This window comes from Felis catus, chromosome C1 (assembly GCF_018350175.1).
Source record: "Felis catus isolate Fca126 chromosome C1, F.catus_Fca126_mat1.0, whole genome shotgun sequence".
Classification (NCBI taxonomy): Eukaryota; Metazoa; Chordata; class Mammalia; order Carnivora; family Felidae; genus Felis; species Felis catus.
The window spans coordinates 170,762,755-170,785,830 of record NC_058375.1 but is presented as its reverse complement, the minus strand read 5'-3'; the positions used below and the strand labels follow the sequence as shown (position 1 = coordinate 170,785,830).

The 23,076-nt window shown below is 35.9% G+C and overlaps 1 protein-coding gene across 6 annotated transcripts in view; it reads right to left on the bottom strand.

The window, feature by feature from the left end:
• Nucleotides 1-23,076, bottom strand: part of NUP35 (nucleoporin 35) — a 44,824-nt gene that overhangs the window by 6,851 nt on the left and 14,897 nt on the right. For all 6 annotated transcript variants that reach the window (XM_045034110.1, XM_045034108.1, XM_003990924.4 and 3 more), the window contains exons 4-6: nt 21,381-21,447; nt 2,962-3,103; nt 369-438 (exon numbers count right to left, since the gene is read on the bottom strand). In XM_045034110.1, coding sequence (XP_044890045.1) covers nt 369-438; nt 2,962-3,103; nt 21,381-21,447 — 279 coding nt within the window. The remainder of the gene's footprint in view (nt 1-368; nt 439-2,961; nt 3,104-21,380; nt 21,448-23,076) is intronic.

Here is a 23,076-nt window from a genome sequence, read left to right as displayed (position 1 = left end):
AAGCCCTATGAACTCTGTAAATAAGGAACTTCTCTTTTCTTTCATCTCCAATAAAACAAGCGGATACTGGAAGACAGTTATATAATATTTGGTGTAATTTTTGTTAAGAGACTATGAAGCATTTAAGGAAAGGGGGGGGAGCATGAAATTCTCGCTCTCTTATCTTCTCTCTTTATCCCTTTTATTAACTACTATGCAACCTCTAGCCTTCTAGACTCTAACAGACATATTCAATGAAAACTTAAAAAAAGAAAGAAAAACTTTTAAGTTTGGAAAAATGCAGACAATATTCAGGAGCAAAGTCTCCCTCAATTCACAGCTTCTCTTTCTTCACACTAAATCTTGAACTGAAAAGAAGTAAGCCTTACCACATGTTTTAAGATATTCCCATACTGTGCAAATTGTAATAATATATAGGAAGCAGATGCTTGAGGAAACCTGAAAAAAGAGTTGGCCAAACAGTCAACTTCCATAATAAATACAAATGCAAATTACCCTACGTATAAATATTTCAAGATAAGTTTCCCCCAATGGACTAGAATATTAATAGGAGATCCCTGATCATTCTGTTTTCCTCTGTATCAGCTAAATATATCATTGCCCATTACTCGAAAGCAAATATGTTAAAATTAGTTTTGACTCAGTCATTCTTCCCCATCCCCAGATTCCACATATGAAATCTCTAAAATTCCACTCTCACTGCCATTATCACACTCTTAGAAAAGAATTATCATGTCACAGCTATGTATATAATTTATTCTACGAGGGCATATATGCGTGTGTCTATGTGTGTATGTGAAATACTTAGGTATACTACAGCTATTAAAAGGAAAAGAATTTTAAATTATATGGTCATATTATTTACACACTGAGTACCAACTGAAAATTCAGAAGTTTAGTTCTAAATCAAAAATGAAAATCAATACCAGCATCATTAGTATAGAAACATTTAAAAGGGTGGTTACCAAGATTTTAATAGCCATATATCTCTGAAAATTTTTAAGTGATTTTTCTTTTCTTCTTTATAAAGTTCCTTATGGTTTAAAAAATATTTTATGAGGTATTATTACTTTTATAGTCCAAACAATGAAGCTATTTTAAGTTGAAAATCTGGAGTTTCCTTAACCAGTAGCTTTAGTTATCGAGAGCTTGCATTCAGGACTGAAATTTTATTTTATGTATGTTTGGATATAAAATTTCTAACCTCAAAGAAAAGCAACAAATGAGGCAAAGTGCCTACAAAGAAGAGCTGAAGAAAATAAAAATGAAAGAGAAATAATGGTTCCAAGAGAGGGGAGGTACTTGAAAAATAAAATGTAATTCTAAGACTCTACGACCACTTTGAGTGGAAACATTTCAATACCCTATAAAAGAACCACCCCAAAACAACGAATGATATATAATGATGACCTTGAGTCAGTAGGAAAAAGTTAAATTATCAAAGAACATATATATTTTAGATGTACTATCCTATAAACAGTCAAAATAAAATACTTTATCTCTTAGAAGAAAACATTGCAGTTCTCGCAATCAAACTCATACAGAGGGTTACTAAAACATAAAACCAACAGAAAGTTAATAGGTGGAAAAGTGTGTATCTTAAAAATGAAGAAAAAGACTAGCAGAAGATATTCAAGTAATTTATCCAATTATTACGGAATCTTAAAAGTGACACATTACTGAGCCTGACAGACTTGGGATGGGACACCCAAATTCAAAAACATAGTCACGTTGTGAGAGAGTATGAAAATTTAAACACACACAAAAAAAGAAAAAAGTCAAGAAGCCATCCAATTGCTATGAGCTATGCATGGGCTTTCTGGGAATAAAGGAAAGCAATGATCTTGCTTTTTTACCTAAACAGAATCAATAACACATAGACTCTCTCTGGAAGGTTACACAAAAAACAGGTGGCAATTACTGCCTTAAAGGGGAGAAAAACTGTAGTTGGGACACAAATGGGAAGGAAAACTTTTCATTGTATATTCTTATACATTTACTTTTGAATTTTTAAATTTTAAATAAACTGAATATACATAGTCTATTCAAATGCACTAACATTTACTGTGCATTCTTTCTTCAAGAAGCTCAAGTGTTATTGTTATATTTTTTACCCCAAAACTAAATATAGTAAGGTCCAATATCAGTAGGACCTATCACACTTTCAGAAGCAAACCTTATGTAGCATGGCATGAACAGTAACAACCTAAAAATCAAAAGACCTAAGGTTTTTTGCTGACACTTTACTAATAACTATATGTAAACCCCTGAATAAATCACTTAGTCTAACACCTCAGTTTTCTCATATGAAAATGATGCAATATGATCTCCAAAATGCTTTAAAGTACTTTTTTGGATCTAAAAATCTATTCAAAATGTATCCAGGAATGTCATGTATAATGTCTACTAATATACAATATCCTGTGACTATAAAGTACCAACCTTGTGACATATACGCATACACACACACACACACACACACACACACACACACACACACCTATACACAAATGAAATTCAATTTGTTAGTTCCAAACTGGTTAAGTCCAATTGAGGGAGAATAACCACTAGAGAGAAGGGAGCTTCATAAGTCTAAAGAAGGATTTCTGTTCCGTTATCCAGCAAATACACTAAAGAAAATACATCTGAGAAGCAGATAATTTTTTTAAAGTATCAACAAATACTGAACACTAATTAATAATAGCATGCTGAAGTGTCAGCATGATTTGTACTAATGTGTGCAACTTATTCTGAAATGTACCAACAAAGAAAGATGAATTAATGGAACATAAAACAAATGAAGTAAAATATTAACAACTGTAGAAGGTAGGTGGTGGGTACATGCATGTTTGCAGTGCAATATTTTTTTGGGGGGGGACATTTGATAATATTTATTATGAAATGTTAAGGAGCGTTTGGTGCTTAGTTTTTTTGGAAAGGTAAATGATTCAGAAACCTTACCCGAACACAGTTACCCAAGTGTCATCGAGGTGATCTTCGGAAGTCAGAGAATCTCCTTGAGTATAAAAAGGATCCAACTGTGCAGGAGATAATGTTGTCTTTCGTGGCTGACCAATGTTTGCAGGACTAAACATACTTTGCCCTATATTAGTATATTTAGTAAGTTAGTTACCAATATAAACATCTTGGTTTATTTTAAATCAAAGCTCTTGGTTGTAAATGAAAAGATATATTAAAAGTTGGCAATTGCATAAATAGTTCAAGATACGCAACTTGTAATCAAATGATCATTTTATACTACTGTACAATTTCAGGTCATTAATAATTGAGCATAATTTATGATTTTGTAAAAGTTTTATTTTTTATAAATTTGCTAAGGTTTTAATTTCCAGTTAAGCTTATACCAAAAGGGTCTCCAATCAACCTCAAGGACTACTATTGGATTCATCTTCCAAATCTACCACTTTCATCACAGCACGTCTGCCTTAGAATTATGCAATAACTCATTACCTACAGAATAATCCAAGAAGCTCCACAATATAGTTCCAACCTATATTTTTCAATATGTCCCTCAACAGTATCTACCCTAGATCCTGAGATGCAAATGCAGTTTTCTTTTACTCAGGTAATTTCTAACTTAAATGTCTAATTCTGTTCTTTCTTTGCTTATCCTTCAATAACAGCTACCAACTAATGAGTACTTCTACGTGTCCAAAATGCCAAACTAACTGCTTTACATGTTCATTTTATTTCAGAGGCACTGTCCTATTGAAACCACACGTTTCTGAGAAGTGGAAACCATTCTTTCCTCTTTGCAGTAATGATAATGATTCACTCAAAAAAAAATTTTTTTTTTAGTGCCTAAATACACACCTAGCATCATTATAGGTATTGAAGACACAGTAATGAAAAGTAAGACCAAAATAAAAAACAAAAAATAAAAAAATACACAAAACCCCATCTATCTCTAATGGAGCTTAAATTCTAGTAGAAAAGAGACAAATAAGTAATACCTAGTACATTAGAAAACAAACTCCTTCGGGCAGCTAGGCAGTTCAGTTGGTTGAGCGTCTAACTCTTGATTTTAGCTCAGGGTAGGATCTCAGAGTTGTGGGATCGAGCCCTGGGTCAGGCTCTGCTTGGGATTCATTCTCTCCCTTTCCTGCACTCACACTCTCTCAAATAGGAAGGAAGGAAGGAAGGAAGGAAGGAAGGAAGGAAGGAAGGAAGGAAGGAAGGAAGGAAGGAAGGAAGGAAGGAAGGAAAAATCCTACAGAAAAATAAAGCAGTGTGTACCTATATACATACACGGAAGCGTTAAATGAAACAAAGATTTTGCTGAGGTGACATTAAAATAAAAACCCAAAGAAGAGGGAGGGCAAAACATGCCAGTATCTGAAGAAATAAACGTTAAATGGAGAAAAAATCCTATACAAAGGACCTAAGAAAGGATATGATTGGTGTTTGATGAACAAGACAGTGAAGAGGGGATGTGAGGTCAAAACAAGTATATGAGCACAGTGAGAGGTAACAAAAAAATCAGATCCCCCCCCCAAAAAACAACTTTGTAAGCCACAGTAAAGGCTTTGGCTTTTACCTCAAACGAGTTGGCAAACCAATGGAAAATTGTGAACAAAAGTGTCATAACAGAACTAAAATTTTGAAATAATAATGAACAGCAACATTTCATTTATTTATTTCATGGTACTTATTATACCATTTTACAGGTCTAAGTTTATTTAATTCTAACCATCTTACAAGGTAGGTTCTATTAGTAACTCCACTTAACGAATTAGGAAACGGGATGTTAACGTCAAGAAGTGCAGCCAAAATTCCAATCTATGCAATCCAAATTCAAAGGACAAGCTCTTAGGAAGTAATCTAGTTAACATTTGTATTTACTACACCAGCAATTCTACAAGTATGGACTGGAGACTCTGAATAACTTACAACCTCTCTTGATGGGATCAGCCAAGTCAAAGTTATTTTCATAGTGATTTAAGGTTTCATTTGCCTTTACACTCTTAATTCTCTCATGAGTACAACGGACCTTTCCAAAGGATGCTTGATGCAATTCAATCAAACATTCAATCAAGCACCGAGATTGAATACAGAAGCAGATATAAGGGGGTGTCTAGGAGGTTAAGCATCCAAGTCTTGGTTTCGGTTCAGGTCATGATCTTATGGTTTGTGGGTTCGAGCCCTGCATCTGGCTCCTATGCTGACAGCGCAAGCCTACTGGGATTCTTTTTCTGCCCCTCCCATCCTTGCGTGTGCTCTCTCTCTCAAAATAAATAAATGTTTAAAGAAAAAAAATGCAGATATGAGAATTCAACTCTATTTTAAACCAGACATTAAAATTTGAAAAACACAAAGCAATGTCATTCTCATCATAATCTTTTCTTGTAGAAAAGTTATTTTTTAAAGCTCCTTATGTTTACATGAAACAAATTACATTAAAATGAATACATACTGTAAAATATTTTTTTAATTTCTAATGCAGTAACTATCAATAGGTATAACCCCAAACCTCTCTGGCCTTTAATTTCTAAGAATGTATTAAGGATCCTACAACCAAGAAGCCTGAGGACAACTGTTTTACAGGGTCTTGTACATCATTCACAACCCACGTTTACTGATTTTCTGGAGGTTCTCTGCTCAGTACATTCTAACTGTGTATCTGCTGCTTAGGCATGTCATTTGTCCTGAATTCCCAGTTGAGTTGAAAATCAACCTAACATTCCAAAGTGTCTGTAGTCAAATGGAGTTCTCTCAAAGTATATTCTTAAAAAAAATAAGGGGGGGGGGGGGAGAGCTAGTGTGTTAAGTTTTATAAAAGGCCATATAATATATTATCCTGATGGGAGATTTATAATGCACATAAAAAAAACTTGTGAAGATTAGTCAATAAAGAAATATTTAAAACTTTATTCAACCCAAAATTTCCTATACTATAATGACTACATTTTACCTTCATAAAACACATACTTTGGTAAATGCTGATCTTGGGTTGAGTACGTTGTATATACCTTAAAAATGCTTGATTAATGCACATAGGAACTGCTATTAGGAAATGAGCAATAAAGCTAGTATTCAAATCCAAAGCTGAGATGCAAAAAGGGTAACTGAGTTTTCCTACTCATGAATACAGAATGATTTTCTTAGAACCACACAAAAAGAAGTTCTCTTAACAAAGAAACACATTCAACGACCAGTCACAGTGACACGCTGTTAATCCGTAACAAAGAAGGATTGGTGTTAATCCGTAACAAAGAAGGATTGGAGAATCAAGTTACTTTCCAGATACAACACTTAAAAGGTCAGAGTAAATTTTAAAAAGGAAAAACCTAAACAGCCCCCCTGCAATCTATTTTGGAACATTCTTATTTTATTTTAGATCCTCATGTTCCAACTGCTAGTGAATTACAAAAAATAATGAAAATATCTTTAATGTATAGGGGGAGAAGGAAGTACAACACCTTGCTTTGAGGAAGGTAACACGTAATTGTGTCAGAAGCCCAGAAAGGATTGGACTGGATGGCAGAAGGCTAGTGTTGCTACCCCTGACCCAATCATTCACCTTGCTGGAGAGCATCATGGGAAGATGAGTGGGAATAGAGTAAAAGGGTTTGTAGTTAGTTCACACTATAGTTCTATAACTTAATGTCACAATTAAAGAGAGTTACTGAGCCTTACTTCCCAAATATTACAACAAAAAATAAAAAAACAGTAACAATATTAATGATAATTGCTAACAAGGATTGAGCATTTATACTATGTTCAAGGTGGGATTACAGGTTATTTGCATGTATTCATATTTAATCCTAAAGGCAATTCTATGAGATAGAACCTAGCTTCTGCTTTTTACATATGAAGAACACAAAACACAAATGTGTATCTAACATCTATCCAACATAGAGAAGATTAACTGAAAGAGTATGTTTAATAGGTTCAATAAATGTTAGTTTCCATTTTTACCAGGGCAGCATTATTCTGACACAAATGCCAGATTAAAATCAGATGATCATCAATAGATGCAGAAAAAGCTTTTGACAAAAACAAAACATTCTCTCATGATAAAAATGCTCAACAAACTGGATATAGGAGGATCATACTTCAACATAATAAAGGCTATATATGATAAGCCCACATCTGACATCATATTCAGTGATGAAAAGGCTGAAAGTTTTTCCTTTACAATCAGGAACAAGGATGCCCACTTACCACTCCTTTTGACATAGTACTGGAAGTCCTTATCAAAGCAATCAAGTAAGAAAAATATAAAAAAATAACAGGCATCCAAATCGGAAAGAAAGATGCAAAATTGTTTTTGCACATAAAATAATCTTACACATAGAAAATCTCAAAGACTCTACTAAAAAGCCTTTAGAACTAATTCATGAATTCAGTGAAGCTGCAGAATACAAAACCAACACACAGATCAGTTGCATTTCTACACGTTGACAACAGTTTAATAACTAAAAAACAAATAAAATAATCCCCTTTAAAGTACCATCAAGAAGGGGCGCCTGGGTGGCTCAGTCAGTTGAGCCTCCGACTTCAGCTCAGGTCATACCCTGGTAGTTCGTGAGTTCGAGCCCTGTGTCTGGCTCTGTGCTAACAAACAGCTCTGAGCCTGGAGCCTGCTTGGGATCCTGTGTCTCTCTCTCTCTCTCCCCCTCCCCTGCTCATGCTCTGTCCCTCAAAAATAAATAAATGTTAAAATACCATCAAGAATAATAAAATACATAGGAACAAATTTAACCAAGGAGATGAAAGATTTATATACTGAAAACCACAAGACTCTGATCAAAGAAACTGAAAAAACAAATGGAAAGATATACCACATTCACAGATAGGAAGGATTAATATTGTTAAAGTCCATACTTAACCCAAAGCATCTACAAAATCATTAGCAAGATGAAAAGGCAGCATATGGAATGGAAGAAAGTATATGCAAACCACGTATGATAGGGGTTACTCTTTAAAATATATAAGAAACTCATACAACTCTACAGCAAAAAAAGTCAGCAGAGGAACTGAATAGACATTTTTCCAAAGACAACATACATATAGCCAACAGGTACCAAAATGATGCTCAAAACCACTAATCATCAGGAAAATGCAAATCAAAGCCCCAATGAGATATCCCCTCACACCTTTTAGAAAGGCTATCATCAGAAAGACATGAGCTAAGTGTTGGCAAGGATTCGAAGGAAAGGAAATCCTTGTACACTGCTGGTGGGAATATAAATTGGTACAGCCACTATGGAAAACTCTATGGAGATTCTTCAAAAATTACAAATAGCACTACCACATGATCCAACAATCCCATTCTTGGATATAGATCCAAAGAAAATGGAAACAGGATCTCAAAATGGTATCTGCACTTCCATGTTCCTTGCAGCATTATTCACATTCGCCAAGATATGAAAATAATCGAAGTGTCCCTCAGTGGATGAATGGATAAAGAAGAGATGGTACATATACACAATGGATGTTTTTCAGCCACGAGAAGGAAGGAAATCCTGCCATTTGGATGGCATCCTGCCATTAACATGACATGCATGATAAGTGAAAGAAGTCAGCAAAGAAAAGATAAATACTAAATACTGTATGATCTCAGTTATATGTGAAATGTAAAAAAGCCCAACTCAGAGAAACAGAGAGTAGAGTAGTGGTTACTATGGCCTAGGAGCTGAAGGATATGGAGAGATATTGGTCAAAGGGTACAAACTTCCAGTCATAAGGTGACTTAAGTACTGGGGATCTAAACAACACCATGGTGATTATTGTTAATAGTATCGTTTTATATACTTGAAAGTTAACACAATGGTCATTCTACAACATATGCTTGTTGAATAAACATACTGTATACCTTAAACATATACATGTTTTATGTCAACTGTATCTTAAACCTGTAATAAATGTTAGTTTCCCTTAGTTATTATACCCACAAGACTTACCTGTTCCTCCAATAATAAAATGGAATAGTGTTAGACAAAAACTCACAAGAGTTAACTATTTTAACAATACTAAACTTCAATATAAATGATGTACATACATTGGTACTTCTTTTACATTGAAGGCACAAATATATAAAGTCTGAAAGATTTCCAGGAATGATGTCCATCTCTTGCCTCCAAAAAGTAGTAAACCAAAACTATACCCTCAACAGTATCAAAAGTTAAAGCTAATCAATCAAGTAAAAACTATAATGCAACAATGTGATTCTAATTAAAGAGAAAAAATATGATCACCTAAAGATTTGAAAATTCTTAACTCTTTTAACTATGTCATACAACTTGCATCCATGTCCTTTAATTGGACTCAAATGTAGAAACCCACAATTAATCTAATTTAACCTAGTAATGCAGCCTTTCTTTCAGAAAAAAGTTTCAGATCACCTCAGCTCTATAAACGATTATTGAAGAATCTATTTAATTCAGAACAGAACATTCTTAGACATTACTAGGAAACAAGGAAAGATGCTCAAGATTGCTTACGTTCAGTCATCAAGTAACCAGGTTAACAAAAAATAGCTCAGTAGCCAGAAAGCTTGAAAAATGAATATTCAAATATTTTTATAAAAGCAATCAAGCAAATGATGATATGCAATCATTATTAACTCTAGAGAACACAAAAGGTATACAAGAAGGAAATGGAATCTCAGTGTATTACATGGCTGAGTCTTATAGATTTAAATTTTAAAACCAAGTTCATGCTTAATAAAAGAGATAATACAATTTATTGAAAAAAACCAAACTGCAGGGTGCCTGGGTGGCTCAGTTGTTTAAGCATCCATCCGACTTTGGCTCAGGTCATGATCTCACAGTTCATGAGTTCTAGCCCTGCGTCGGGCTCTGTGCTGACAGCTCAGACCTTGGAGCCTGCTTCAGATTCTGTGTCTCCCTCTGTCTCTGCCCCTTCCCTGTTCGTACTTGGTCTATCAACAATAAATAAACATTTAAAAAAAAGAATCAAACTACATACATGCTATAATACATTTATCTACCAATTATTCTTTTTCCTCATCATCACAGATGCATTTAATAAGTACAACACATTTTTTAAATGAAGATTTGGGGTGCCTGGGTGGCTCAATTGGTTAAGCACCCAACTCTTGATTCCAGTCCAGGTCATGACCTCCCAGTTTGTGGGGGTTCGAGCCCTGCATCTAACTGTCAGTGTGGAGCCTGCCTGAGATTAATTATCTCTCTCTCTGCCCCTCCCTGATGGCACAAACGTGCAAACACATGCTCTCTCACAATAAGTAAACTTTAAAAAAAATGAGGATGATTTAAAATGTAACTTGCTACTTTGACAAGTGTCTGCTTATCAACTAACTTATCAACTATCCCTTTAGGAAATAAGCAAAAGCACACAAAAGATATTTTTAAATGAATTTAGTTCTTACCACAAAGACATGCCTTTAACATACAAAAGATGGTAAAGAGCATTTTAATATAAAATCTAAAGCCAATTCCAATTTTTTATGTTGTGTATTACCATTAAAAAGGTTCAATTTAGTTATGCTACATCATGTAATAACCTTCAAGCAAGAAATTAAATGAAGGCTCAAAATGAGACAACCATTATGACCTTTAAAAATAAAACAAATCAAAATTAAGTCTCAAACGAATAAGCAATCTAATTTTTGCCCTGTCAACTACTCTGAAAAACATAATTACTTATACATAATCTAAAACTATTTACATAACTTTAGCATAATTGCCCCCCACCTTGTTAATGTTTAATTGCTCCACTGATTTTACTTCCTTTCAATCAGACTTCTTGTACCCACATGCTAAGCTTTATAAGATGAAAATAAAGTACACCTATCAAACCACATCAAATTGGACTGTAATGTGTCTCCCTTGGTAAATTACTATTCAAACACTCTTCATAAGATCAAATTAAAGTAGAGGGCAAAAGACCTTATTACCCTTTATGAAATGTCTTCAATTAAAGAATAGATTTAATTATTTCAAAATAGGCCACTAACATAAATGGAGATAAAAAGAGTGATAAATTTTAAACAGATATACGGCACAAGAAACTTGGGAAAAAAGTGGTTCCTGACAGTGCTGTTCCTTCTTACCATGAAACCAAGTAACTCTATGTGCAATAAAGAATCTGGCCTCGGGCGCCTGGGTGACTCAATCGGTTAGGCGTCCGACTTCGGCTCAGGTCACGATCTCACTGTCCGTGAGTTCGAACCCCGCGTCCGGCTCTGTGCTGACTGCTCAGAGCCTGGAGCCTGTTTCAGATTCTGTGTCTCCCTCTCTCTCTGACCCTACCCCGTTCATGCTCTGTCTCTCTCTGTCTCAAAAATAAATAAACGTTAAAAAAAAGAATTTGGCCTCAGCCCAAAGAGAGGTCTGACCTTTGTCAGGTTCCTGGGAGGGAACCTCTAAACCCTAGGAATTTCCCCAGAGACAGGAGACTTTCCCCTGTTATTCATGGCAGGCCCCTCAAGTGCACCTGATAAATTTATGCTAACAAGGTTATTCAGGATGGGGGGCAGGTCACACCATAAAAACCAACCATGTGATTCTGGTTGGAGCTTTGAGCCACATGCTATCATCCCACCTTGGGGCAGAGGGGCCTGAAATTTGATTTGAGCCACTTGATCAATGACTCAATCAGTCATGTTTACTTAATGAAACTCTAATAAAAACTCTGGACATGAAGGCTTCAGTGAACTTCCCTATCTGCCAGTATAAACACCATATACCAATTCTGGAGGGTGTTGGAAGTGAAATGATTCACTTTCAGAAATACCAAATAAACGCTGTGCTGTCTGGTTAACAATAGGTTTACAACCTACTGGAAATATGTACAACCCCCCCCCCCATGGAGTCCCAAACCCTTAGACACTTACTTCCGAGTTCTTCTTCCCCACCCCCATCTCCATTTTGCGGGCTTTGCAATGAGCATGCGCCAAAGAACTGAAGTCTCTGCATCACCTCAAGGAATGTACTTTTTGCCTTACATGGGCATAAGTGATTTCTGGGTAAGGCTGTAACCTCTGTAACTCAGCTAATGAGGAATCAGGGGAGGGACTTACACACGAGAAGATACATTGTCTGCTGTAATTGTAGGGAGCATGCCTATCAGACACCCACTCTTGCAAGAATCTTGATTAAAGCCTCACTTCACGTCCCTCCTTTGGGTTAGCGGGCTTATTTCTCATAGAGGGTAACATGCCATGGGAGCTTCATATTTGGAACTCTCCCAAACTTTGCCCTATACATCTTTCTTTCACTCTAATTTATACTGTTTTGCTCTAATAAAACTGTAACTTTAAACATAGCACTTTCAGTGGGTTCTGAGTCTTTCCTGTAAATTATCAAATCTTAGAGTAGGGCTGGAAATCCCTGCATTTGTAGCCAGTTGGTCTGAAGTGAGGGTAGGCTTGGGGACCTCCAAATTTGTAACTGGCATCAGAAGTGAGGGCAATCTTGTAGGGAATGTGTCCTCAGACTTTTCAATTTAACAAACTCATTGTACCCAAGAACATAATGAACAAAGTGTATAACAACACCCAATCAAACATGGTGAACTGAACACTTGTATTCACCTCTAATCCCTGTCAGACACCCAATGACAATCATTCTAGAAAGCCTCAGGTTTTGAGAACACAGGAACTATGGAAGGTATGAAAGAGGCTGCTGGCTGAAATCAAAGAAAACTAGTTGAAAGTGTATACAATAAGAAATGAGAGGATAGGTCCTACCTCATCTTAAGCAGCCAAATGACTATCATTCAGCCACTCGACCCGATGACACCAAGGACTTAATATCTGAGGAAAAGGAATGTAAATGGCTCAGGACCCAGTGAGTCTAATCACAGCAGAGAACAACTGTATGGAAACTGATTAAGTGAAAGTCTGCATATTGAAAAGGAGACTTCTCCCCTTTCTAAATTCAGACCACCTACACAGACATTAAGGCTCAATATAAAGAATTCTTCTTTGAGAAAACTTAAAAGAAAAAAAGACCTACATATGCTGAAATCAGAGATTTCCCCAGCAAAAATTTAACTGACGGTCCATTCCTCTTACAGGAAAGTCCAGTAAGAGACAAAAAAGCCACCAATTTCCACTTTCCAGACAATGTTGATCCATACACATGCACAGATTCCAAGGAGCTTTTTAGTGTCTCAATTAAATATGCCTCTACCAAGAAAGCTTAAAAAACAAGACAATATGAGCAAGAATAAAAAAGACCAACATTATTCTCACTGGAATGACATTTTACCCATGAAACAAGAAAAGGAAACTATGTTTTTAAAGACATTCAGAGATCTACAACAACAAAAATGTTTTTGGTAATTAAAAATGATAAAATAAATTATTACAAGAGTTGGAAGCTGAGACTGAAGACATGTCTCAGAAAGTAGAATACATATACAAAAGACAATGTAAGGGAGAAAAAGTATCTCTGCAGTGCTCACAAACCAAAGGAATTCCAGAAGTAGGAAACAGAAAGAAGAAGAGCAATTACTGAACAAATACAGGAAAATTTCCCCAAACTGTAGGTAAGTATCTTGACTTAAAGGATCAATTAATTCCCCAGAGAAACAAATGAAAAAGCCCCACGCGACAGCACAGTTGTGCAATTGAGAATACTAACCACAGATCTTAAATTTTTTGAAACCAGGCCATATACAAAGACTAAGAAATCATTACCACACATGACTTCCACAAAACACTAGAAGCTTAAAGAGAATGGAATGATGACTCCAAAGTTCTGACCTAAAATACAATACCCGCCAAACTAGCAATCTGGTGTGAAGACAGGGGAGGGAGGGGAAAAAAAAGCATTTCAGTCAACATGAGGTCTAAAATTTCATTTCCTTCACAAGCTTAGAAAGCTACTCAAATATGTTCCCTACAAAAATGAGCAAATAGCTCAGAAACTTGCCAAGGCAAGTCCTAGGAAGATAGCTGTGTACCATGCTCAAACAGGAAACAGCCCAAACAGAGGCTAAAAGAGAGTTCTCAGTTTAAAGTGAAACAAAAAACTATTTGAAACTATCTTTGAGCATTTTTGAAATGCTCAGATATGTATCTTAGCAACGACATTTACCTAAAATCAAAGGAGTAGATGGCACAGAGAAAATTAGACAAATGGGAAAAAATACAATTATTAACTTAGAAAAATTTTAGAGAAAAGATAAATTATACTACTTGGTTAAGCATAAAAAAGTGTTTATATAGTCATAACAAACATTGACAAAGGAATAAAGCCTGATATAATTATATTCAGATAATGTGGAGGTAAGATAAACTCCAATTACCTTAAGATAATATACCAACATTGAAAACTGACAATCGATTAGCCACATAATCATATATGGTGGACTCCAACAATATATGGACCTCCAACATGACTATATCCTAATACCTGGAACCTGTGAATATTTTACTTATATGGCAAAAGGGACTCTGCAGATGTGCTTAACAATCTTGAAATGGGAAGATTATCCAAGATTATTCAGGTGGGCTCCCAATATATCCACTAGTGCCCTTAAAAAAGGGAGAGGGAGGAAGATTTTTTAACTCCATAGAGGTGATGTGATGATGAAAACAGAGATTGGAGAGATACACTTTGAAGATGAAAGGGGCCACAAACCAAAGAATACAGGTAACTGCTAGAAGCTGGGAGAAAAAAAGAAAATGAATTCTCCTTAGAACCTCCAGAAGAAACTAGTCCTACCAACGCTTTGACTTTAGCCCAAGGAAACTGATTCTGGACTTCTGACTTCTACAAAACTGCAACAGAATAAATCTGAATTATTTTAGGCCACTAAATTTGTGGTAATTTGAAACTAACATAGCATCTCATTTAGATAAATGAAAGTAAATTCCAAAAGGAATAGCTCTAAGGTCTGGACTGGTTCTGGAGGAATAAGGCTAAAGAATGCTGCATTTCATTGTACATAGTTAAGTACTGTTTGATTTTTTTTTTTTAGTACTGTTTGATTTTTAAAAACTATCTGCTTTTATTATTTTGACTAAAATAGAAAATATTATCCCCACCAAAGCTAGACTCTATTCAATGGTACTATGGTTAGTCTGGCATGAGATTAAATAAATTTTGGTGACTAATTTTAAAAAATCAGTATGTTAGGCAGAAAATGGTCTCCCAAAGATGTCCAAATCCTAATATCCAGAAGCTGTGAGCATGTTACATTACATGGTAAAAAGAAATACAGGATGTACATGGAATTAAGACTGCTAATCACCTGATCTTAAATGAGAATATTATTAACCTAGATTAATAATAATAATAATTAATAATTAATAATAACCTGGATTAACCTAGTAGGTCCAACATAATCACAAGATTCCTTAAATGGAGAAAGAAAGAGTGGTAGAAGAAAGGCCCAACTGATTAGTGCAGACTTCGAAGATGGTAGGGAACCATGAGCCAAGAAATATGGACAGCTTCTAAAAGCTAAAAAGGAGACGAAAAAAAAAAAAAAAGATTAACCCCTAGAACCTCCAGAAAAGTACACAGATCTATTGATGCCTTGATTTCAGCCCATTGACAATATTAGACTTCTGACCTCCAGAATTTTAATGTAATAAATGAGTTTTTTATTTTAAATTTTTTTAATGTTTATTTATCTTTCAGAGTGAGACAGAGAGTGAGCGGGGAGGGGCAGAGAGAGAGGGAGAGAGAGAATCTGAAGCAGACTCCTGGCTCCAAGCCGTCAGCACAGAGCCCGATGCGGGGCTTGAACCCATGAACCGTGAGATCATGACCTGAGCCAAAGTCAGACACTTAACCAACTGAGCCACCCAGGCACCCCAAATTTGAGTTGTTTTAAGCCATAAATCTGCGATAATTTGTTTCAGCAGCATCCGAAACTAATGCAATCTAGAGTAAGGTTAGTGTTTACTACTCTAATTGTAATTTTTTTTAAAACTATGCCATGTCAAGTTGGACACAAATATTCCAATCCTCTTTTGGGTATTGGGATGTCATCACCTCAAAACGTTATATACATATATACTGGTTTCCTGTGTCTGTTCTAACAAATTACCACAAACTGGGTGGCTGAAAACAAGAGAAATTTATTGTCTCACAGTTCTTGTCACAGCCAGAAGTCCAAGATCAAATTTTCATCAGGGCCAAATGTGTGCCAAAGGCACTCAGAGAGAATCCATCGCTTGCCTCTTCTAGCTTCTGGTTACTGCTGGCATATTTTGGTGTTCATTGGCTTGTGGTGACAACACTCCAATCTGTGCCTGTCTTCACATCACCTAATCCACTGCATGTTTTGGAGGTCTGTGTCAAATCTCTCTTTCCTGTTAAGGACACTAATGATTGAATTTAGGGACCATCTAGGTAATTATCAAGATTACCTTCTCCCTACTCTGCTCTCTCCTGAATTTTCAAGATTTCCTTGGGAGTTCCTCCTCTCAAGACCTTAACTATTTATTTGAACCACACAGTAAGAGTCATAGATTCTGGGGATTAAGACAAGGACATACCATTTCAGGGCCACTATTCAATTCACTACAGTTTATATCCATCAACCCATTCAGTCAACAAATGTTTACTGAGGTCCCTTTATAACCAGCTCTGTGATGGGTAAATAATGAAAAATACAGAAAGATTCTCTGTCCTGAAGGAGTTCATAGTCCAGTAGTGGAGAAAGATACGAGCTAAGCAGAGACAGCTGTACAGAAGCACATGCAAGAGCAGCTAACCCAGATCAGAAAAAGAAGTGTCAGGAAAAGGTCCCTCACACATAAATTAGTCCTCTTCCTCCTCTCCTGGGAACACTATCAGAACTCTGAGCTCCTAGCATCAACAAAAACACTTGGAAAGTACCATAGTCTGAATAACACACTTAGTCCGTTAACAATATGCTAACATAAATAAGGATTCTAATTCAGCAGACAAAAGTGGTATACCATTTGAGAAGAAAACGGATAGATACATGAAAGCAGTTCAAAAAAATTAAGAAAAAATTTAAAAGAGTGTGAAAAACAGAGGAATGTTTAAATAGCAGCAGAAGAAAACTGAGAGGTGCGGACAGGGAAACAGGCCAAACGTACTCAGGGCAATAATATGCCATGATTGAAAACAGTTTCTGAAATTCTCTAATCTAGATTTCTCACTTTATCATATGACCAAGGTTTCCCTGCACCAGAAATAAAATTTTTAAAAAGATTTTAACATCACTTACAAAATTAAAACAAACAAAAAACTCCTTATTGGACACAAAGACCTAAGCATAAACACACTAACATCACTAAACCCCATGATATCTCTTTATAAAAGTTGTCTATCTCAGAAAGTTAAAATTTACAAATTATACAAGAAATTTTCATTTGGTTAACACTATAGGAGCTAAAAAAAAAAATAGCTCTAAGTTTTAAGTCTACATTTTCCTTTCAATTTTCTCAAGTCAACTTCTTTTCCCCCTTTTTTTTGCTTATTATTGATCCCACGATAGATCCTCATGCCCATCATATCTTTTCAAAAATATTCTTTTTCACATATGCCACATGAAGACTTTCTAAACATAAATTCCTTAACCTCAAAGTAGAAGCAGCAGTGGCTCCCAGTGGCCAATTTACGATACATATTATTTTCCTACCATGGTTCTTGTATTTTCATAAAAAATTCTAAAAGTACAAGAACCTCACAGAAGTTAACACTATTTGAGAAAAATAACAAAAGGATGTTTCAATAACTTTAATCATGTGCTCTTCTACTTGACAACAATAAGAATATTATAATGTATGCTTTTCAAACAACTAAGAGAACCTTTAAAGTACGAAGTACATTACTTAACATTGTGTTTTTGCATTTTCAATGTCCCTGGGATGACTTAACTGACTCAACTGAATAATGAAGAGTCACTATTGTAGCAACTAGTCAAGTAACAAAACATTGTCATCTACCTATTTGCATGATCAGATTAAGACTGTTAATACCTGAACTCCCCCAGAACATTCCACCTCACATATGTAACTAAGACTGAGGTAACACACCTAAATTGTTCACTATGGTATAGGTGGCAGACAGAAATCTAAAGATATACCCCCAAAGTTTCTGTCCCCTGGTTTAATTCATTGGTAATTCTAATGAATTACTAGTACACTAGTCCAGGTACTGCTGGATAAAATGAAGGTTATTAATTAGCTGGATCTTAAAATAAGGAATTACCCTGGATTATTCCAGTAGGCCCAATATCATCAAATGAGCCCTTAATAGCAGCAGATGGCAGGAAAGTCAAGTCAGAAATACAAGAGAAGAGGGAGGTCAGAGAGATTCAAAGTATAAAAGAGACCTTGATCTGCCACTGCTGTCTTTGAATATGGAAAGGGAGTCACAAGCCAAAGGATAAGGGCAGACTCTACAAGCCGAGAAACACCTCCAGGCAACAGCTAGGAAAGAAACAGGGACCTCAATCCTACAACCACATGGAAGTAAATTCGGACATGAATGAGCTTGAAAGTGGATTAATACCCAGAACCTCACGAAGAGAACCTCACGAAACAGAACACTGTTTTAAAATCTTTAAAAAGAAAAAACAGGGGTGGGTGCCTGGTTGGCTCAGTCGGTGGACTATGAAATTCCTGATCTCACAGTTACAAGTTCAAGCTCCACAACAGTTGTAGAGATTACTTACAATTGGAAAAAAAAAAAAAAAAAAAGTTTTGTATTGTTTTAAGCCACTAAATTTGTGATAATCTGTTAAGGCAGCAAATTTAAACTAACACAGATTATGAGGTACTTGAGAGGCTCAGTCGGTTAAGCGTTAGACTCTTGATTTCAGCTCAGGTCATGATCTCATAGTTTGTGAGATCAAGCCCCAGAGTCAAGCTCTGAGCTGTTCTCTCTCTTCCTCTCTCTCTGTCCCTCCCATGCTCGTGTGTGCTCTCTCTCAAAATAAATAAACTTACAAAAATTAATACAGATTCTGATTATAAGCCAGGTGCTGCTGTGACAAATACCTAAAAATGTGGAAGTGGCTTTGGAACCAGGCAGTGGCTGGATAGAAGAAATCTGAGGAATGTACAGAAAAAGCCTAAATAGCCTTGATCAAACTGGTAGCAGAAATCTACCTGTAACTGACTATTAAACCACTGCCACCAGTGAAGATTCAGACGCTTGAAAAACTCTGGACTCAGAAGATGAAAAAAAAAAAAACAACTTGTCTTTGGATACTGCTTTTGTTAACAATTCTGATAACCTCTGTCTTTTATCTGCAGTGTTTAGTACATTTCATTTTATATAATGGTTGATCTGGTTCCTTTTAAATCTACTGTCTTGCTGGGCTTTTCTGTCCCATCTTTTTTGTTGTTGTTCCTCTTTCTCTTCCTTCCCACCCTGTTTTGTCCCTCAACTGGATTAATGCAGTAGTAGCCTCTTATTTTGGTTTTGCTTCTACCCCGCCCCTTAACCAAAAGTCTGTAATCACCACAGCAGCAGTCTCATCCTATTTGTCTTCCGCCTTTTCTGGGTAAAAACCAGTTGATTCCATGACATACAAGGCCCTGTACTATGGGTCCCCCGTTATCTTTCTGACCTCAATTCCTAGTATTCTACCCCTCACTCACTCCATTTCACACCAGCCCCCTTGAACACCCAAGACACACTGCCACCTCAGTGCCTCTACGTTTTTCTCTTTCTAGAACACTGTCCCCACCTCCCTTTTTTAAAAAAATTTTTTTAACATTTAAAAAAAAAATTTTTTTTAACGTTTATTCATTTTTGAGACAGAGAGAGACAGAGAATGAACAGGGGAGGGGCAGAGAGAGAGGGAGACACAGAATCCGAAACAGGCTCCAGGCTCTGAGTGGTCAGCACAGAGCCTGACGCGGGGCTCGAACTCACGGACCGTGAGATCATGACCTGAGCCGAAGTCGGACGCTTAACCGACCAAGCCACCCAGGCGCCCTTTTAACGTTTTATTTATTTTTGAGACAGAGAGAGACAGAGCATGAACAAGGGAGGGGCAGAGAGAGGGAGACACAGAATCCGAAGCAGGCTCCAGGCTCCGAGCTGTCAGCACAGAGCCCGACGGGGGGCTCAAACTCACAAACCGTGAGATCATGACCTGAGCCGAAGTCGGACGCTTTAACCGACTGAGCCACCCAGGCACCCCTCCCTTACTTAGTTTAGGTTTCTGAGTAAATGTCACTTTTCCTCTACCTTTCTGTAGGAAGCAGAATAATGGCCCCCAGAGATGCCCATGTCCTTATCCCTGGAACCTGGGAATAAGCTATGTTACATGACAAAGGAGAATTAAGGTTGCAGATGGAATTAAGGCTGCTAACCAGCTCACCTTAAAATAGGGAGATGATCCTGGATTATCCAGACAGATCCACTGTACTCACAAGGGTATTTAAAAGAGAGAAGGGGGAGATGTGACTACAGAAAAATGATCAGAGAGATGCAAAGTTGCTAGCTTTGAAGATGGAGAAAGGAGATCACGAGCAAAGAAATGTGGGTAGAAGATGAAAAAGGCAAGAAAACAGATTATCCCCTAGAGCTTCCACAAACTAAACACAGCTTTACAAATGCATTGATTTTAGTCCATTGAGACCCATTTGAGATTTCTTACCTCCAGAACTGTTGTGTAAGCCACTTTTAAGTTTGTAGTAGTTTGTCGCCACTTTTAAGTTTGTAGTAGTTTGTCACAGCAGCAAGAGAAAACTAATATACTACCCCCCATTTAAACCTATAAGCCCTCACCTGCTAACTCCCCCTCTTTGCTGCTTAATTTTCCTCCATAAAATATATCACCTTCTAACAAACTTTATAGTTTAATTATTTAATTTATAAATGTAAATTCTGTAAATAAATGCAAACTCGATAAAGGTATGGATTACCTATTTTGTTCAGTTTCCCGGGGCCTGGCACATATGGTTATGTGTTCATATATTTACTGAGAGATCATTTGATAGATTATATGAATATGTAACAAGAGTTGTGCTAATGATGCTGATGGTGATAAAAATACCATTAATCTTAAAGAAAAACTACATATAATCAGTGGCTGTTTGTAGTCAATGACATTTAGATTTATAGCTATACATTAAAAGCTTTCAAAACATCTTTATTGCTCAGACTCTGTATTCTTTTTCTTCCCAACTGCAACACCTCTTTTTTAAATTACAGTTTTTAGTAACTGAGGAAACACTACTAAGTACATACTTTCTTTAAACTCTTAATATTTTGAGAATATCACATCCTACCTACTGTAAGTTCAGGAAAAAAAAATCCAATATACAAAGTATTTCCCTTCTGAATGAAGTTATTAACATTTGACAAGGTCTCCAAGTTTGAAATATGAAAGAAAAAATTTTGGCCAATTATCAACAAAGTCTTATATTATCTCATTCAAAAAAGACAGAATAGTCTTTGACGTTAAAAGGCCTTTACCTGTTCCAGGAGTAGGAGTAGTCGTCATAACTCCAACAAGAGGACTCTGCATTACTGAAATGTTTGGCTACATGAAAATAGAATAAAGTGTTAGAGTAAAAACGCAAAGTTCTAACCAGAACATAAACACAATAAGTGTTGAAAGGTTTCATTCAATAGACAACTGCATGTCTACCAGGTATTAAGGATGCCTCTAATTAGTTCACAATCTAAGAGTACTCCAACTTTTTTCTTTAAGTTGAGCAGTATTATTCTAAAATATGTTATACCCTTTAGCATATTCTTTGTTTAAAGTGAAGTTACATTAAATAAAAAGACACTGTTCTTAGTAGAAAATAACTTTGTTATTTGTTTTTAGTTCCTAAAGCACAATATTTGAAATAACACACAGAAAAACAGAAAGATGGCAGAATTCTATTTTTAAGCAGACATTTACAAACCATGAAATAATACAGATTCAAATCAGTCTATATAGGGGCACCTGGATGGCTCAGTTGGTTAAGCCTCTGACTTCAGCTCAGGTCATGATCTAACGGTTTGTGGGTTCGAGCCCTGCATCAGGCTCTGTGCTGACAGTTCAGAGCCTGGAGCCTGCTTCGGATTCTGTGTCTCCCTCTCTCTCTGCCCCCTTCCCTGCTCCTGCTCTGTCTCTCTCAGTCTCAAAAATAAATAAATGTTAAAAAAAAATTTTTTTTTAAACAAATCAGTCTACATAATAAAAAAGACAGTATGCCTCTGTCTCTACTAGTAGAAAGTTACAAAGCAAGAAAATTATCAATACTAATTCCTTTAAATGTGAGAAAATTAAAGATTAAACAAAGGCAATATCTAATCAAGAATGAGAACAGACTTTCTCTAGAAGTAAATATACAGAAATAGATTTTTTGGTAACAGATTCTGATTAAACTAAGGAAATCTAAAATCTAGCTATTATCTAGCAACCAGAACCAAATGTTGAAATAACTTTAAGAGAGATACAAAATGTACTGTTCAATTCTTAATGCCATTTTCTTTCACGATTAGAGAGAGGCTAAGCAAAGTCCTGGGGCAAAACTAATGAGGGCTTTTAACTAATAATAACATTCTTACCAACTTTTAAATCAAAAACATTCTCTACAAATTATAACACAAGACTTTTAAACATTTTGAACATAGTAATAACTGTAAACTACCTTTGTTTTCATTGGTTATCAGAGAAGTAATGAAAACTAGCATAAATTTATAAGCCAGTCATTCTCAAACCAAACATAAAATTTAATATCAACCTTTTAGAAAAGTATCCCAGGCCAGAATATTCTGATTTGGCTAGAATACCATTGTCCAAATAGAACATAAGCAATATAAGTAGTTTTAAATTCTATAGGAGACACATTAAAAAAGTAAAAATAAGTAGTTTATTTATTCTAGCAGGTCCAAATTATCATCATTTTCAATATGTAATCACCATAAAAAACTAAATGAGATAGCTCACATTCTTTCTAAGTCTTCAAAATCCAGTGTGTATTTTACACTTCAGCGTATCTCAATTATGTATAGGACTAGCCATATTTCAAGTGTCAATAGCCACATTTGGCCAATGGCTACTGTATTGGACAGTAGGGCAGTTCTAAAAGTGATGGAGAGAGAAGGTAATGTGTTTTACACAGTGAATTAATTCTGCTTTGCTTGACAAGTAGGCCTACTATGCTAGGCATAC